General features: G+C 50.5%; 6 protein-coding genes across 6 annotated transcripts; 1 reads left to right on the top strand and 5 right to left on the bottom strand.

The window, feature by feature from the left end:
- Window positions 1-778: 778 nt before the first annotated feature.
- ETH_00017865 (uncharacterized protein) lies at window positions 779-5796 on the bottom strand (the record flags this gene model as incomplete). The annotated part of the gene is made up of 8 exons (XM_013373881.1): window positions 779-1101; window positions 1434-1695; window positions 2059-2437; window positions 2649-3036; window positions 3819-4183; window positions 4464-4577; window positions 5100-5196; window positions 5733-5796. 8 exons carry the CDS (start codon window positions 5794-5796, stop codon window positions 779-781), a joined length of 1992 nt encoding a protein of 663 aa, XP_013229335.1.
- Window positions 5797-6217: 421 nt separating this feature from the next.
- ETH_00017860 (uncharacterized protein) lies at window positions 6218-6541 on the bottom strand (the record flags this gene model as incomplete). The annotated part of the gene is made up of 1 exon (XM_013373880.1): window positions 6218-6541. The coding sequence occupies one exon, from the start codon at window positions 6539-6541 to the stop codon at window positions 6218-6220; it is 324 nt and encodes a 107-aa protein (XP_013229334.1).
- Window positions 6542-7452: 911 nt separating this feature from the next.
- On the bottom strand, window positions 7453-8133 carry ETH_00017855 (uncharacterized protein; the record flags this gene model as incomplete). The annotated part of the gene is made up of 2 exons (XM_013373879.1): window positions 7453-7739; window positions 7968-8133. 2 exons carry the CDS (start codon window positions 8131-8133, stop codon window positions 7453-7455), a joined length of 453 nt encoding a protein of 150 aa, XP_013229333.1.
- Window positions 8134-8417: 284 nt separating this feature from the next.
- Window positions 8418-10472, bottom strand: ETH_00017850 (uncharacterized protein; the record flags this gene model as incomplete). Its single annotated transcript, XM_013373878.1, has 1 exon — window positions 8418-10472. One exon carries the CDS (start codon window positions 10470-10472, stop codon window positions 8418-8420), a length of 2055 nt encoding a protein of 684 aa, XP_013229332.1.
- A 2724-nt stretch (window positions 10473-13196) lies between these two features.
- On the bottom strand, window positions 13197-13878 carry ETH_00017845 (uncharacterized protein; the record flags this gene model as incomplete). The annotated part of the gene is made up of 3 exons (XM_013373877.1): window positions 13197-13270; window positions 13511-13573; window positions 13755-13878. 3 exons carry the CDS (start codon window positions 13876-13878, stop codon window positions 13197-13199), a joined length of 261 nt encoding a protein of 86 aa, XP_013229331.1.
- Window positions 13879-15744: 1866 nt separating this feature from the next.
- Window positions 15745-17553, top strand: ETH_00017840 (Esterase/lipase domain-containing protein, related; the record flags this gene model as incomplete). Its single annotated transcript, XM_013373876.1, has 1 exon — window positions 15745-17553. One exon carries the CDS (start codon window positions 15745-15747, stop codon window positions 17551-17553), a length of 1809 nt encoding a protein of 602 aa, XP_013229330.1.
- Window positions 17554-18183: the final 630 nt, after the last annotated feature.

Genomic DNA, 18183 nt, shown 5'->3' with positions numbered 1-18183 from the left:
TCAGACAGTTCCAGCCTTTTAAGGCCAATCAAGGTATGTACGTTTGGAGAGTCGCGCAATCGCAGGAATGACATCTCCAGGACATCCACTTTTTCCCTCCAATTGCTCCAGGTGAGCTCAACTGCGCCAAGTGGTCCCTCTTTGTACAGACCCTTATATAAACTGTGTAGGTGTTGCTGATGCTGGATGTCTGCAGCGGCTGGCTTGGTACTATAGCCGGGCCTCCACAAGCTAGCACCTGCTGATTGGATAGTGGCAGCGACCGAACACAGGCCTCCACAGCCGTTGGAATACCCCGCACATACACTGGAGTCCGATAGTTGCGATGCCACGGGCAACGGAGCAATTTTCGCAGGAGGCTTGTCACAATTGCAGCAACTACAGCAGCAGCAGCAGAAGCAGCAGCACAGCTGTCCAGAACCCCTGCAGGGGGGCAGAAGAAACGCCACTGGAAGGGGATCAAGATCTTCAAGTGGTCTCGATGTTTCAGCTGTTTCAGCACATCCCGCTCTTGGAACCACGAAGGAGCATGCAAGAAGCTGCGCGTCCTCAGCCTTACACGTGCTGCAAGAGCGACAAAAGGAAAGTGCTTGCAAAAGCTAGACGCCCCTTAGGTGCCTTCCCATGCTTTCTATTCGTGAGTCCATATGATGCCCGCAAGAGTGTCTTGCTGAAAAATGGTGAACATGGAGTCACACTACATAGCGGAGATTGTGGACCGTACATAAGACCTCAGTTCTCCCACACAGATTAATGCATAAGTGCGCCTGCACTTGGCTCACCAGTATCTCTGGCCTTGCGACTCCTCCATAGAAGACATCTGCGCAGCAGCTGCAATTGCCCAGCTGCGAGGCTCGGCAACACCTGATTGCATCTGCGTCATCGAAGAGCTGGTGACGCAGTGGGAGACCTGCTCAACAACTCCTTTGCCGGGCGGAGAAGCTGGGGGCTTTACGAGACACGCTGGAGGGGATTGCAACGCTCGGCCGTCAAGGAGATCCAATGCCGGTAGCAGCTGCTGCAGCTGTTGAGCAGTGTGCGCACCCATGTGTAGGGGGTTCCCCGCAAGCCACAGCTGTCGCAGCCGAGGAGCAGCTGTGCCTGCAACAAAAGGTGTATCTGAAGAACTGTCTACCGTGTGAAATTCCAAGACTATCTGGCCTTCAATTAGCCGCTCATGGCAATGCCTTCGTAACTCTAAGGCACATTAAAACATAGTTTGCTCTGGCATGAACCTCAAGGGCTGAAGCGTGTGGTCTGGTATGCCACCTGTGTGAAGTCGCCGCTACGTTACTTATGACGTGTTTAGCTACGGTGTCATGAGGTGCGGAAATATGTGCTACAAAAAAGCTCCTCTCTGTCGTCTTGCGCTTCCCCTGTATTGGATTTATCTGAATAGTGCCGAACTATCTAGGATTCAGTGATGACCGGACCGACGGGTGCAAGATCAGACAGCAACAGCAGATGGTTGGCAACAAGGCACAGCTGCTGCAGGCGCGGCGTGTTCCAGAAACCGTCGAGAGTGCAAAGTTCATTGAAACTCAAGTCCAGTACCCTCAGCTGAGGCATTTCTATTTTGCTGCATTCCTTTGACTCTGTAGAAGAGGCATTAGGGGAGCCGGAGAGGTATGAAGCAGTGAAACGCTTCTCAGGGGCTTCAAAACTGCGGATCCCGTTGAGGGGTAATAAAAGGACCTGAAACACATAATTGAAATCTGGCGATTCAAAGTTTCCAGTTAGGAGAATTCATTGCTACTTCTGTGCCTGGACAAGTTGCGAGCTCTAGAACTCTGCTAACCTTTCGGCCCAAACTCAGTGCGCTGTCGCGGAGGACAAAAGCCACTATATTGCAGCAAGCTAACTGGAAATGAAGACTAAGCTGCGTGCTGCGTGTACGTAAGCTCAGATATAGGAGTCGACCATCACTATTTGTTCCTTTAGATGAGATGTGAAGACTGTTTCTGCAGCAATAAATGTGAATGATTGCCGGTACCCTGCACCTGCTTTCATGCGCATTTTGCTAACTACCGTTCAGCTACTTTCGTGTCGAACACTTACCCTAAGCTTGAGGAAAGACAGGAGGACTCCTCGGCTTAAAGCAATAACGTGCGCGTTGCTGCTCAAGCTCAGTGACAGGACGTCCCCATTGCGGTCGAGCTGTGCTTGGCATTCACCGGCTCTCAGTCCTCCAAAAGGGCTTTGGGGGGCTGAGGGCGGCTGCTGGGGCTCGATAGCTGGACTACCGGCACTGGTTCGCCGGCGTGTAAAACTTTTTTGTAGGACCTCTTGCAAGTGGTCCTCCCCAAAAACAATTTCTTCCAAGGTTTCGTAACTGGCTGCGCCGACCTTCCCCTGATCAGATGACTCGCATAGCCAAGGAGGTTCCCTTAATTTTAAGAGTTCTTTCGTTCGAATGGAAAGGAGATGCTTAGCCATACTGAAGCAAACATAGACTTCGCAGATCATGATAGCACTTCTTGATGCCCAACAGCGTAGAAAGACCTTGAAAAATCCATAAACCGCATTCATTACTCCAACAGACTCTCTAACTCAAATAGCTGATCCAGGGGAAAAACGTGGCGCAGATTAGAATGCCTCGAATGCATCAATGCCTTCTGAATGGTGCAGTTAATCCGTGAGTTACGTACTTTATAAGATCTACGAAGGGAGAACCCGTTCCTGATTCTCGCACCGCGCTGTTGCGAGGACGAGTTTCAGGATGAGCTCTTTGACCGCCTTCATTTAACGTTGAGGAAATGGCTGGAGCTACTTGAGATCCTTGAGGAGCTGTGTTTGAGATGAGCGCGTCACCTGTCTCTTCCGGACACTGCAGTGGCGCAACAACTGCTGCGGCTTCCTGCGAAGGACCCAAAGTTGCGACTAGAGGAGCAGCTCCTGTTGGTGAGGGCGTTGACGCAGCAGCTGGAGGTGGCGATTTGGGCGCTGTGGGTGCTGTGGATTCTCCCGCTGTGGACTCCCCAGAGGCATTGGGAAGGGTTGCCATATCAAGCAAATCATATGAGTACGAAAAACGAACTAAAAAGTGTGGAAGGAGGCAGCGAGGCTCAGAAAACCACCTGAAATATGCGGAAGAAAAATAGCCGAAGCGGGCCTGCGTCAATTTTTGAGAGATCGCTGGGCAATTCAGGAAAGCTCACTCAATGCTGGAAGCCTTTGCTTCAATGTAGTTGTGCCGTGCGATTCAAATTAGCGTGGAAGCCGAAACAATACAGATTAAAAGGTTGTAAATGGAACTCATTTTTACGGGGTACCTGCTGTAATACCAAGTCATAGGAGCCACCTGCTTTCACTAGCTGAATCGTCTACCAAAACCCGTTCGTGAATGCTAGTAGACATGGTTGCAACGAAGAAACAGTGGACAGGCCCCGAAAGCATGGAGCAGCGGGCTTGAAGAATGTTCATACGAAGAGGTGTTTTCAATATAGAGCGTTAGGAAGAGTACCACGTTTTCATCTGTGGGTTCCAAAATCGCTGCCTGTAGACACTTGTCGGGCCACGCGGAGCCAGCGCACAGGTAGTGGAAGATGCGGAAATTTCACTCCCTGATTCTGAATACGACTCACAAGTGACTGCCTAGATATTTTGGAATGCTGTGCCAAAGGCTCTACCGTCTGTGGATGCAGCTTCATGCGAGCATACACAAGTGTAATGTTGATATCCAAATAAAGTACACGGCATGGCGCCTCTTGCTAGGAGGAGGACACTGCTTGTTTGGGAACTGTATAAAGTTTTCGGGCACTTATGTCATCATGAATTGTATCGACTAGCCGTTTTGCCGGTTGAAATATTTGTCTCACTGCAGTATTCCTTTGCGATTTTGAAAACTCCTTTCGTGGGACATTGGTCTCTAAGCTTTGGCATGTCCTCCGGCTTGTACCATAATGGCGTATCTGCTAGGGGCTCGTGCAAAAGGGGGCGGCAGAGCAGCACCTCGCCATCAGGTAGTAGCATCCGCCCACTCTTTACTGCTTGCGGCAGCAGTCGGCTGGAAACTGGCTTTTTTGTGCTTTCCTTCGACTCTCTGCACTCTCCAGTGGGAGGTGATAAGTCAGAACGACATGCTTCGTTCACTGGAAGGTCGTTTAAGGCGCTTTGAGTCTTTTCACCGAGTTCAAGCGTTTGCCTAGCAATCGCCTGGAAAGTTTCATTTGCCGCCAATGCGCTGTAGACAGAAACATGGGCAACTTTGCGCCTAGGTAAGTTCAAACAGAATTCACATTTTTCTCCCGCGGCACTGTACAGAAGTGACTAAATCTAGGTGGCTTCGCCTTTCTGCGCAGTGCCAACAGACCAGGAGGGAACCCTTTTTTCATGTCCCATTACAAATTGAAGGCCGATGCGCAGGAAGTTAAGGATCTTTAACAATTCATGAAATGAGCAGAGCACTGAGTATGCGGTGGCCAAATAAACGAATGATAGTTGTGCGTTCAGTGTGCCCTCACTGTAATCTAGGCAGGTCCGCCTCCGCAAGGCCGTTGGACGCGACAACAAACTGGCCAGTGTAAGGCGCAGCGTGCTTGGCAAACAAATTTCCGAACATACCCGTTGTGCACTGACTGGGAAGACAAAAGAAAGTAGCCTGAGCTTTTACCCTCGTCTATATATGTTTCCGAAGAGTGAGCAAGCCAACATATGCATAGTGTGTACAGCGTGTCTTTGAGTTCGCAAAAAGGGGACAGAGCCGAAAGGAAAAATCAGTGTCCCTTTGGACATACCCAAGTAGCCCCGACGGGTTCTTGGGATCCGCGCCACAGATTACCCAGTCCCCTACGCTGTCGACTCCGCAAGTGCACCTACTCCACACAACAAGACCAAACGGGATAAGTCACATTTGCTGTACTGATAAACGCATAATATCATCCGAATTCCTTCAATGCACTATTTGTGAAATCGATAGGCCTTAGCCGCGCGCGCAATAACTTGTCAAGCTTATTTTCAACTGCACCGCTTTCTTCCTTAACAACATTAGTAACAGCATCCAAAAATATTGTTCGCAGCGTCACCTTGCTACTGTTTCCAGGAACGCAATATCAGGCGGCAAGCAACACGCCGACGCGTCGAAAATGAGCTGATCTTACTTGAGTAGCTCGAAAGCCGCCTCTGCTTCTCTGTTGACTACACGCTGAACGCTAATGATTCGAACGCCCTTAAATCCGAACTGGGAGAAATCACCCGCTGAAAAAGAACGAAGTAGGAAATCGGCAGCGCGGCGGTACCTGATAGCGGACACGCAAAGGGATTTCCCACAGAAACAGAACAATTGTAGGACCGATGGTGATGACGTAGTTAGAAAATCTCTTTCTGTAGAGAACATAGAGTCAGCCCACTTTTGTGAGGGCAACGTATGCTCTTCATGCATACAAGATATACTCAGGGGCTGCACGCAGGATATTTTCAAGCTTCCTTAACTGTGTGCTCACGAGCTCAAGCAGAACATATATATTCCCCGGCAAGAGTGCACGAGTACTTGTGCTGAATACGCTTGAACTTAAAACCGTCACCGTTAAACACTTGACGAGAAGTCTCAGTAAAGAGGAGAAATGCAGTCACGCAGGAGGAAAAGTAAAAAAGGACACCAAGCAAACCTATATGCAGCTCAGAACTTTAAGAGAAACGGGAACAAGGAGGAAAAATGGTTTGTAACCAAAACCGTCTTCTTCAAGGAGCAGACACACCCTGGTGAAAGACGCTTACAACTGACCAGGTCTTACTAGGATCGCCGAGCTCAAGATGTATATTGCCAAACCGCTCCAGTTCTTTTCTTTTCGTGCTCATTATCGTCTCTTTCCTCCTTCGCACCTCAGTAGCAAGCCAACGAAAGAAAGACGCGCCGCCGCAGAGCCCTCCCCGTGCTACGACTAAATCCTAGGAAAGCAGTGGGCGCACGAGGAAATTGTGAAACTGACGCGGGGCAGGCGACGCTGCATTATAGTGGCTACCAATATAATGCTGGGTCCCGCTAGTGAACAAAAAATGAATTTTCCCCCATGCTGAGAATTTACCCAGAAGGAATGGTGTAGGAGGGATCGTTGGGAGGAAACCATTTTCCAACTGTATAGACAATGCACTGGCCAAGATAAAAAACGTGAAAATGGCCACACACGCCATCTACTAGTCGTAATATTGAGGTAGTGCTGCGGGAACATTCTTTGCATCACCACATGGTAATCACAGTCGCAAAATGATCTGCATGCAGCTACTGTAGATGAAGAGTTTCAGGGAATACATGCTCTATGGATCCACAAGACCTCAATTTTCCGCTTACAGAAAAATTTCTTCTCTGTTTGATGGCGACTCTGAATTCCCCGTGAAGCTTTTCTAGGTTCTTCAGCGCATCTCTAGCCTCTCGTCTTGTCTTTTGTTGCTCGAGTAAATAATAAAGTCGTTTCCTTTGGTAGGTTGAAGCGACAAACGCGGAGTCACCGGCATCAAGTACGGTCTGATTTAGAGCCTGAGGCGAGACGCTGCACAAATAGTGCCTCACCATGAGGCACTTCACGTGCTTTGTTGTTTCTAGCATTGGTACTGCTGCGTTGTAATTGGTGCCAGTCTTTGCTCATGCGATCTGTACCTCCGGGCACTGAACTGTTTTGTTCGCAGGTCCTTTTCTTTGTGCAGTCTGCCACCGCGTATTCGCTTCTAGTCTATCACTCTGCACAAGTACTGACTAATATACTCACTCCACACGCCACAGAACTGCCGAGTTTGCCTAATATTACAGCCTTAAGGCTACGTTCTTAGGTGAGCCTTTGGCGATCTAGCCTTACGGGGTCTGATGTTTCTAACACAATACAAAGTGAAGCATTCGACGTCACTACAGCGTATACTTAGAATAACTGCTGATGCTATTGGAGCAGAACAGCTGAATGCTACTTGGAGAATGCGGAATAAGCCCGATAGAGAGGCTGTCTCCCCAGATAACCTCATGCTTTGCTGCTCGAAAGCCAAATTACTGCAGTTGTGGAGAGTCCTGCCGCTCACCTTCAAGTTTGGTATGTGGTAAAGAGCAAACATTTCGTGATTTTTTAGTCTGCATATAGGGTTTTGTTTTGCAAGAAAGTGAACGTCCGAAAACAGGAGAGACTGGAGACGAGGTAGTTGAGAGAGAAGGGTCACTTCATGCAAAGACCAAATGCTGAAGGATAAACCAAACCAGGCGACAGGTTTATGCGATGGAGAGAAAGAGATGCTCATACGACCACTAACAGAGGGGAACAGTTTATGCGCTGGGGGGAAAGAGATGGTCATACGACCACTAACAGAGGGAAAGCTTGGCAAATTTGGGACAGAGATTAGGATTTTATATTGACTGCTTTAAGCCACAAAAAGTGCTACAGAAGCAACACTGTAGGGCTTTCACTTTGTGAATTGCTGTGCCAATTTCGCTAACGTCTAGCATTGGAATTGCAGGGTGCATCCTCGTGTCGCATCTTACAAGTTTGCCGCAATGTTTAACTTTTCTAGGTTCTTGTTATTGCTGAGGGCTGCACCCACATGCGTCAACTCGTTATCTGCCACCTGCAAGTCCTTCAGATTCACGAGGTACTCAATGCCTTGTAGGGTTCGGAGTTTGTTGCTGTTAAGCCGCAGCGTGTGCAGACGGTTAAGCCCTTCCAAGGGGCTCTTCGGTGTCCGCACGGGCTCTTCCGGGAAGCCTAAGTCCGATAGAAGGTTACCACTTAGGTCTAGCTCCTCCAGAAACTTACACGACTGAACTCCTTAAAGCAAAGCAAAACACAGGAACATACGTATACGCCTGGCTTTCTCTACACATGGAACTCAGCTGGTTGTACTAAGGAGAAGCCTGGCGCAGCCAAGCAGAGCGGACGACTCAATGAAGAAAGAGAGACAGCCGTAAAACGGAGAGCGTGAACCGCAGGAACTTGTCGTACGCTCATCATGTCTTATACATCTTGGAAAAGCTGTGTGTATTCGAGCTAAAGTACCTTCAAGTCTCTCAATCTGATTCTCTGGAAGGTGAAGTACTTGCAAGCTCTTGCACACTCCAGCGAACTCAAGGGTTTGAATGTGCTGCTGAACAAGCCTTAGCTGCCGGAGACAACCGAATGTACCAAGGGCGTTAAGTGTCGTGGGGTTCAGCGGCCTATCCATGATTAATTCGAGCGAATCGACCAAGTTTGCTTCTGAAACATCTCGTATTCCCGTGACTTCATACAGCCATGAAAGGTCAGTAGATCCTCTACACGGTAAACATGAAAACCAGAAAAACAGCAGCAGTAGAAACCTGCCGTCGATCTGCCCAGCATCCTGTGTGTAGAGATTCCTCTGAAGCTGCACGGTGTGTGACGGAAATTAAGGGTAGTGCACCACTCTGTGGGGCATCAGGAGACGTGAAAAATGACTTTTTCAAGCTACTGAGAAGTATCCGGTTTTGCTTACTCATAAGCAGATCCCAAAGAAGCCGACGGTCTGTTTGACGTGCCTATTCGTTGAGGCACGGAGGCACCATCCTTTTTCAGTACCGCGTCAGTCTCAGTGTTGCTCTGATTGCTGACAGGTGACTCGTCGCCATCTTGGTCTGTTCTGTCTGGACGAAATATCGTGCCGGGAGCACCCAGTGCTGAAAGCATCCTTACCGCTGCAACTCCAAATGCAGCCCCCCTTCTCGGAACCCTTACACCTCTACAACTCTGGTGTCCTTTCCAACCTCCTAAGCAAGCTGAGGGACTCTGTTCACAGCTGCCTTTCATACGTCCTGCTCGTTTTCTAGGAATTTGTGTTGCTGATTCCTTCGGAAGCCCTCTAAGCGTTTCCGTTGAAGGCGGCGCCCTCTCGCGGGCGCTGGCAAGAGCGTCAGTGGGGCTGTTAGTCTGGTATTTGCCACAGCCGCTGCTGTCGCCGTTGTTATTGCAGCCACTGCAATTGCTGGACCTGGAATCGATGTACTGTGCATTTACCTTCGGCGCATTGCCGCTACTTCCATCTGCAGGAGCATTGCTCTCAGTGCTGCTGTTGCTACTGCTCGTGCTGTGGCTGCGCTGCTTGTGTTCTTTGATACTGTGCGCCCCGCTAATGGTGCCGGCGCTGCTTCCCCGCCACGGCAGAGCGGGCGCTCTACAGCCCTTCAACCCATGGGCGCCAGGCGAAGTGTTGTGATATCCGGTAGTAGATGGGATGGAGAGGGCTTCCTCGAAGCTGTCTGCCACTGCCGCACCTACCACTCCTTCACCTCTGGGGGTTATACCAGATGTAACATGTTGGCCCCTTGTGACGAGCTGTTCACGAGTTTCTAAAGACAATCCTGAAGATTCCTTGAGCAGAAGCTCTCTGGAAAGCCTACTGATGGTGCAAGGACTGCAACTATTACCATTGCTGCTATTGCAATAATTGCTGTCCTGGTTACTGTTGCCGTTGCTGCTGCTTTTGTCACTTATTCCGTTGCTACTATCTCTGCCTGCAAGTGCCACGTAAGAATTATTCACGTTCTCAGAAGTACGGATCTTGCTACGGCTGCTGCTGCTGGTAAGTGAAACAACCGGAAGTTCTTGGGTGCTTTCATGATCCTCAGTAGGCCCCTCGCTCAGGGCTTCAGAGCGATCAACTTGTGCTGGCAAGGACAGAATAAGCGAAGTGGAGCCTCTATGCATTTTGGGCAAAACCGTCTGACCACTTCTTTCAAATTCCCCCTTCCCCATATATTGTTTCTCCTGGGTTTCAGCGAAATCGTAGTTCTTGCGAGTGCTGACAGGGCCCCCTCTTTCGCTTCTTCTGGGCATACCTTTGGCAGAATGCCTTACCGTGCAGTCTTCCTGCAAGTTCGGAGCAAACGCTGTACCCATGCATATCACGCCGAGGGAGAAGCTGTCCGGCAGGCCCTCCGGCGCTGTTGTTGAGTCTGATGTTAACTCTTTCTTTCCACGGCAGCCGAGAAGGCGACGGGCAGACATACTGCCTGCGCCTTGTGGAAGACATGCTGAATCAGAAATACCAGAGAGTGTCGTTGTTTGAGCTTCCTGCACCTTGTTCGCAGGTGAAGCCGGAGAATCCTCAATTTGGCTAGAGCGCAATTGGTGTGGAAAGTTCATGCTGTTGTTGCCACTGGCGGATTCCTTTAGGCACTCAACAGCCTGCATTATATTAACACCTGTGAAGGGATGCAGCTGAGGTTCTCTTTTTCGAGAGGCGCGAGGGGTTTTCTTCTCTAGGGAAGTCTTGGCTCCCACTATGCATCCCGAACTGATGTGCGCCGTGCGATCCGCGCAGCCATTGATGCTGCTGCTGCAGGATGCCCTATTGTTATCTGATGGCTGCGTTACTTTGCTGCTGGTGCCAACCACTCCTGAACTTCGTCGAGGAGCACCAGATGGCACTGCCCAATCTGGCAGCCTGCTTGCCGTTTGTACAGCGAAGTGACCACCGAGCTTTCCAGAGGAGAGCCCTTTACTGCTTATTGGGGGCCCTCTGTGAGTTGCTCTGGAGCTCCGGCTCATCGTCTTTGCCCAAGGCCTCACAGTGAGGTGGCGGTCAAGGGGGGCCCCAAGGCCACCCCCTGATTACAGGTTTATCTACCCTTATTACACTGACCTTGCATGCATTTCCTTTCGTTCTCCTCGTTGGTCTCCGTACCAACAACAAGGGTCATTGCGTCTCCGTGAACATGTCGTCTGCTTGAAGGTTGGTTAATCTCCTCTGCTGTTCTTCCTAGTGCTTCGCAGAGGCTATGGTTTCTACAATCCCGTCAGCGATATCCAGCGTTTTTGTTATCAGATAAATCAAAATGATACGTTGGAATTGGTGCTATGGTTTCCTAAAATACGCAGGAAGAAGCTCGGCGCCTCCACCTGCGGCCAAGGACACCTTGAGGTGACCTTAAGAACGCCCTTTATCGCGCCTTTACTAGTCAGTCGCCTTCAATGGAGAGCCTCTCGGTGTTCAGGCGGAGTTACTATGCAAGCGTTGAAATGTAACCAAAAGTTAAGTGCGTCGGGGATCGAAGATGATCTCGTTTCGGCACACGTACAGAGGAAGACCGACGCAGGCCTGCTTCTGTAACGAAAACTGACGATTTGACTGCATCAGCTATACGGGATTTCATAAGCCTTGTAATCTTTCGAGGATTCTCAAGCGCTTTCAAGTAGCTAAATTCATGCAACGAAGGAGGCCCCGAAGATCCCCCCGATTAGCCCGAGCCACATATCCACCCACCAACTGGACGGCGGATGGCGGGCAGAGTGTAATGTTATCTTCTGATTCTCTGTTCCCCTGCTTAATGCCTCTGTTGCACCGGGAACATCACCTTCTTGGCATTATTTGATGCTTCCACGTTGCCTTATTTGCAACTATTCCATCAGGGGCTTCGTGAAGCACACTACCAGCAGTGCCTGCTGCGACGCAGTGGAGTCTCGTCCGCCTTGCTATACTTCACCCACCACCTCTGTTAGTATGAGGCCAATCACTTTTCTGGTTGTAATGGGCCTATCTGCTTATAGAAAATAATGCCCATTGGAGACGACTCGGTTCTCATCAGAAACGCAGAGCTGTGATCCGTGAAAGCAAGTTAAAACATTCTAAATCTAGGGAGAAACCCCATAAACGAAGATGAAAATGAGACCAGCAGCCCTCCGGAACAGTGAATGGACTATATAGCGCATTTTTGCTTGCTCCGAAGCGTTGCCCACCGCGGAAGTCAATAAAGTGCACACCTTGGAGCTTCATGACCCAGGCGAGAAATCACTGGAACTGAAGCAGTTATGATGGAGATGAACTAGATATGGTAATATGGATGTGCACAGGGTTTTGAGGACAGGACTGTGCCCACAACGTGCAGCGTCGCATGGTCGTCACATGTGTATGTGCAATCGACTCCAATACAAGAAAGGCCACTGACAATATAGATACAGACATACAGTATAAATACAATTGCAGCTATAAACTTTGAATTCTGTTGTGGCATCCTCCCGAAAATAATGCTTTGAGACTCCCATACACCGAACATTCTTGACTTGCAATCTTCCGTCGTAGAAACTCGAACACTGCATGTGTGTTCAAAAATACCACCAGCACCTCATAAAATAATACATGTGCAGGCTAGACTGATTGCTACTCTCCTCGGAAACTGCTTGTCGGGTTGGGGCAATGTGCAAAGCACTTTATCGCTTTTACCCTTCCGGAATTAGTCGAATTGCAAGTGACAGCATTGTGCAACGTATCGACTTTCCGGGGCTGTAAGGTAGAGGATTGGTGACTCCTGGTCAGTCTTCTGGCGGGCAAGGCAATATTTCTGCGGCGCCGGCGTTTTTCCTGCCAAAATTTATACAACAAAACCTCATCACCACAGCTGCAGCTGCCGTTTAATGTCAGAGACGGAAATGCGTGAGAAGCCGCAGTTCTCAATTTCGGGAACCCCTGCAGCAACTTCTCAGTTAACACGAGCTGAACAGCATCTAGGCTCCCCTGAAACCTGAAGGCCCGTAGCATTTCCTGACAAAGCCTAGTGCAGTGACTTAGCAGCATTCGCTGGACAACTTATACGTGGCACTCGGGGCTGTTAAAATGAACTCAGAAAATTGAAGTAGCAGTAGGTGGCCAGTATCAATTTACCTTCGTGTCCCGAGCACTGCCAAGTAAAGTCCTCTAAATGCCAGTGGCGCTTTTCGGGAGAAAGATGTAAGAAAATCCGGTAAGCACACGCGACTGAGCTCTGCGGGTCCTCCAATGGCCTCCTATAAATTAAATGTAGAACGTAAACTCTACACATTAGCCCTCCGAATACAATATTCACACACTAGGTTAGATGATTTGCAATTATATCTTAATTTCGTGAAGCTTTCTGAAAACTACCAGTAGACCGTGTTTCATGACCAGTGAATAGTTGCATATGAACAAAATATGTGAGCATATCGCTGTGTCAGTATAATAGTTTACAGCCAGCGGTACAGCTTGCCTTTTTATGTTTCCTCCTGCGCCGTACTAGGGACCGCTACTGAATGCCACAGACCATAAGAACTAAACCCACAATCTTAAGCCCCAGAGCGTTTAGAGATCCTGGCAAAACCGACGAGGTAATACAGCATTAGACACTGTGCTGTGCTGGGCTTCGGTATTTTCAACATCGAAAAGTAAATGTGGTTTGTACAAGAAATAGGGCGAAACTTTTGAAAAAGTGTGAGCACGTAAGGCGCCATGACATGGTAACGAATTCTGAAGGAGGAATTTTATGGCAACTTTTTCTGCTGCGATTTTCGCAGCTGCGGCGGCAGCCAACTTCTGAGCAAATCCCAGTCAGCCGCTGCATACAAAAAGGGCAAAAGACCTACGCCCAGTGGTTGAACTGCGGCGAAATAGCACAAATTCATGGGGGATTAGCCTTTCCTTATGTCAACCAATTGGCCTAGTTGAACATTACCTGCACCGCCGCTAAGACATGGGGCAAAAACTGAGTTGAGCAGCTGCATAAACTTCCACTCCGCACAGTACTAAACAAGAATATATACGCCAGAAACTCTAAACACAAAGGCCTAGTGCTTACTGTCCCTGGGCACGTCATTTTCGCTTCCGACCTTCCGTTTGTTCCCCTCCCACAAACGGTAACCTGGAGTAAAAACAGGCACATTCAATGATGAAACACATCTAGGTGTTTTAAATGAAAAGTGAATGCAAAGTGTACAGAATAGAACAGGCACAAGACACTCCCTAAAAATGGAGTCCGCAAAAGCCACAAAGGTGATGACATGGCGGCGCCGTTACACGCAATAGCATAGCTTTGTTCTTACCCGGGTCAACTGCCTCTTGTTGCTGATGCTCTCGCTGTTGCTGCTTCTGTTGCTCCTCCACCTGCTGCTGTAGAGCACCAGGGCTTCGAGATGCAGAACGTGAGGAGTTGCAGTGCTGTTGCATCAACAACCGCGCATGATGAATCCATCTAAAACTAACAGTGATATCCGCACTTGGAATATTTCGCGTAGTACTTAGGCTCTACGTATCTCACACACTGAGTATGCAGCGGCTGTCCTACAAGTTAATTCTCTCAAACTGAAGTGCCAGCCACGCTCACACTGCTCCCAAGCTGACGCACCCGTTTGCCGCTCAGTGGTGTCTTTCCATCTGTGCACATTCAGATTAACACAAAATGCGAAGTACACAGATTAAGAGACATAAGAGAAAACACTTCGTGAATACCGAGCGTGCGATACACTCCCCATAGCCACATGGAGTCGTAGCATCACTGCCTCATGCACTTTCTCATGATCAGCAGCGCCAAAGATAACATGTTTAGTTCAAATGCTTTGAGTTTCGGTACGCTTTCACTGGCGCACTAGAAGCCGCAGAAGAAGTTCAACAGCTGAGACTTTCGGTACGATTGATCATCGTATGCGGGCCAGCTGCTGTGTACGTCGGTACGTTGTCACTATACCTGGTGTTTCCGTGTTGTGCATTGCGAATAGAGGAGCAGCTGCAGCCACAGCAGCACGCAGCTGCTTTCGATGATGCAGTCGCAGCAGTCGCGGTGTCGCTGGGCCAATCACAAAGCCTGAAGTAGCCTTGCGCTGAAAGCCCTGACTACTCCTGTTCTTGCTTCTGCTACTGCAGCAGAGTTGTTTGAAGGCGGAGACCGTTCTGGAGAAGAGGATACAGGAGCGGCGATGTTCTACCGCCAAGGCGTCTTTTCAGGAGGAGGAGACAACGATGCACAATGAAAATGCGTGCGTCGAATAAAGCCTTGCTGGGGTTACACAGGCCGATGCGTACATTTTTAGAGCGCTCAAATTCCCACCTCCCTGTGCTGAGTAGCGCGCCGCCGTCACTGTTAGCCACAGATATCCACGCAGCGGCGAATAATGCTGCTGCAGTGCAACTGGCTGTGTGCTGCTAAGACTGAATTTGGAGCGGATATGCTGTCTGCTACTTCAGCAGGCGTTGTTGCTTCGGCAGGTGGAGCTGGTGGTCTCGTACCCGGCGGGAAAAGTATGAGGCACATAAAGAAATCCATGGGGCCTCCTACTACTGGTAAATATGAAGGTGAAGAGTAAATACGATAGCTTCTGAAGTATGGGAAGGCTGAAGCAGCGACGACGAGCAATTGTAGCTGCTCTTGCGGTTGTTTTTGCTGCTGCATGCAGGGCAGTGCGGGCTGGATGGCGCAGTAGTCGGCGGCGCCGACGGTACAACAACCACAGCAGCAAGAGGAGCAAGACCTGTTGTTACCTCTTGTTGCATCAAGTCTCTAGTGGCTCTTCAGGCTTTTTATACCTTGTAGGACGATTTACAGCAGAGACAGCAATAATAACAGCGACGGCAGCTGCAGCTGCAGTGCTGAGTGCATTCCACCGATTGCTCAGCAGTCACAGCTCTGCAACGGCGACAACAGCAGCAGCGGCTGCAGCGACTAGCTATACTCACCACTGTAGCTTTTGTCGTGGATTCGGATGAATCATTAAGTGCGATTCTCAGCCAACCAGGCGGCACACTTGGAGAGTTGGACATAGGGGCGCAGCAGCTGCATCAGCTGCACCAGCCGCGCCCGCCACCAGGGAATTCCGATGTACACCTCCTATTTGCCATGCAAATGAAGACGGAAATACAATTTACTTTTTAGCAAGAGCGGTGAAGGCAAGTTGGGCAACCCAGCCAGCAAGAAACACCTCCGCCTGCAGCGGCAGTGTCGGCTGTCTGAGCAGTACCGGCAGGGCAAGCTTCACAAGGACAGCAATATCACGAGGCTGACTCTTGAAGCAACAGAGGTGGTAGCGGCCACGGAAGACGATGGGAGGGGATGAGACGACCAAAGCCCCTGCACCAGGAGGGTTCTGCCTGTGTGTGCCCTGCAACAAGCGCTCGCGGCAACCATGGACGCCCCCAGACTGCGCTGCTACAAGCTACGAAATACGCTGCAGCCACAGCCGCCGATTTCTAAGCCAGCGCAGCGGCAGCAGCGGCAGGGGCTTCAGCAGGAGCAACTCTCGCAGCGCGGGTGCTGGCACTCCAAGGCCCCCCAAGCTCGGCAGTACAGAACCTCAGCTGAGCTGCTACATGCTTCAGCAGCAGCAGGAACTGCCGCAGCAGCAGCCAGCAGTGTTGTGCCCTGCCTGTGCTGCTGCTGCAGGTTCGTGGAGCAGCTGCTTCTTCTGCTGCGCGAAAGAGGCCCCCCGATCCCCAGCTTCGATGCCTTCGTCAAGCAATTTGCTCCACGTGCCCTCTTGCTCATCTCAGGGTAGCAATAGTTTTCACGACAGTGACAGCGAAATTGCCTCATTTACTGCATCGAAGCCAGCGGTAGCCCCTGCGGCTACCTTGGCTGCCGACACAGCAGATCCACGACAGCTGCAGCACAGCAACAGCAGAAACTTGCGACTGCATATGAGCCGTAGCAGCAGCTTCAAGAGCCGATTTCCCTGCGTAGACTGCTGGAGGTGCAGCAACAGTTGCACCATCAGCCTCAAGGTGCTGCAGCTCCAAACAGCCAGTGGCAGCATCATTCCTGCCCTATTCCTTCGCCATCCGTCCGCCAGGCAAACTCTTCTGGTATCTCACCGAAGCAACAGCGACTTGGGACGTATGTACCCCTTGCTTTTGTTCTTGTGCCGGTCTCTTTGCGTAAATGTGCTGGGCTACGAGTACACCGGTTATGGATTCTGCTGCTGCACCATTCGAAGGAACCACTCCGAACAGCAGGAGCAGCAGCAGCAGCGAAGGCTGTGCCGGCCATCTACAACTGGGGTGAACACAGATATCCGCGCAGCTTTCCTTTGGCTACAACAGCAGCAGCAGCAAACCCCCCAGAGCATTATTCTGTACAGCGAAGGGAAGGGCCTTCTGCCTGCCTTACAACTCAGGTCTGAGCTTGCAGCTGAGGGTTTGCAGCTGGGGGGGCTGGTGTTTGTGGCGCCGGCGGCGACAGCTGCAGGTGCTGCAAGTACTGCTACAGGATTGCCCCTTTCGCGGGTTAAAGGAAAGGAGGGAGGGGAGGTAAGACGAATTCGCCGTTTGGTTCCGGCGTGCCTCCGCCGTCGCAGCGAAACCCACGAGGTGTACATGCAGCTGCTACAGCTACATCTAGACGAATTGCTGGTTCTGGAGGGCTTCAAGCAGCAGCAGCAGGAGGCACCCTGTGGGAAGACGCCACAGTTGCTGCTGAGACAGCGAGCAGCGGCAGCAGCAACAGTAGCAGAGACTGGTGGCCTTGAATGCACGTGTAGTGACTTTCCTACAGGCGACAACTTACGCCGGTTAAAGGCGTTCGTGCTGCGCTCAAGAGAACAACAGGAGCAGCAGGAACTTGCTATGGAGAGGCACTATCAAATACAGCAACAGCAACAGCAGCTCCTGCTGGCGCAGAGGCAGCAGCAGCAGAAGTTGTGGTGCAGTGTCATGCAGACTGATCACGTGGGTGGCTCTAATGAGCAGCAGCATGACAATGTTCTTTCACAGCAGCCGCAGCAGGCTGGAACCGATGCGTACAAAGGAGACCCAGCGACGAACTACCCCACGGAATTGGTGTCTCCGCCTGCGACGACCGAAGGAACGCCAGAAAAGCCATTTTCGGAACAGCAGCAGCTGGCTCTGCGGCCGTAGCAGCAACAGCAACTGCATCAGCAGCAGTCCCAGGACGAGCTGCACCGGAATGCAGTGAAACTTTCCGCTACGAAACCTCTAGCAGAGACAGCGGCCGGAAGGGACGGTAGACAGGTGTAGTCATAACGTTAGCGGAGCTACCCTAGTTAATCAATGTGTAGTGCCACTAAGAACATATTTTGTACTCTTTTGTATCATGACCCTCTCGCAGTCCTTTTGTTTCCGTTGTACCCTTTTTAGTAGCGAATCAGTTGCGACGTGTTGAGCTAAATGTTCGTTTGGTCCAATGGATAACACGGCGCTTGCTAGTACGGGGGCGCCACTAATCTGCGAGCATGCGCAAGCCGTGCAAGTTTTGCTGGCAGGGTCAGAAGTAGTAGTTGCTGATGCTGCTACAGGTACTGTAGCAGCAGTCCCCTTTGTTGCTGTAGATGATGTAGCAGCAGCTACGACGCGCTGCCTTCACCTACGACACTGTTTGTGTTAATGTAAAATTTGTGCTGACGGCTTCGTGTGAAGCCCATTTGTATGTTGCCTCCATTCAAGTCATGCCTTGCAGAGGAGCCTAGAGAAGAGCCCTTCATTTGTTGAGGCAAAACAGAGCTTGCCTATCGCCGCCACTTGTGGAGC

The sequence above is a fragment of the Eimeria tenella genome, genomic scaffold (genome assembly GCF_000499545.2).
Source record: "Eimeria tenella Houghton genomic scaffold, Eth_scaff18, whole genome shotgun sequence".
Lineage (NCBI taxonomy): Eukaryota > Apicomplexa > Conoidasida > Eucoccidiorida > Eimeriidae > Eimeria > Eimeria tenella.
Note: the sequence above shows the minus strand (reverse complement) of the source record. Positions and strands in the feature narration are given on the sequence as shown.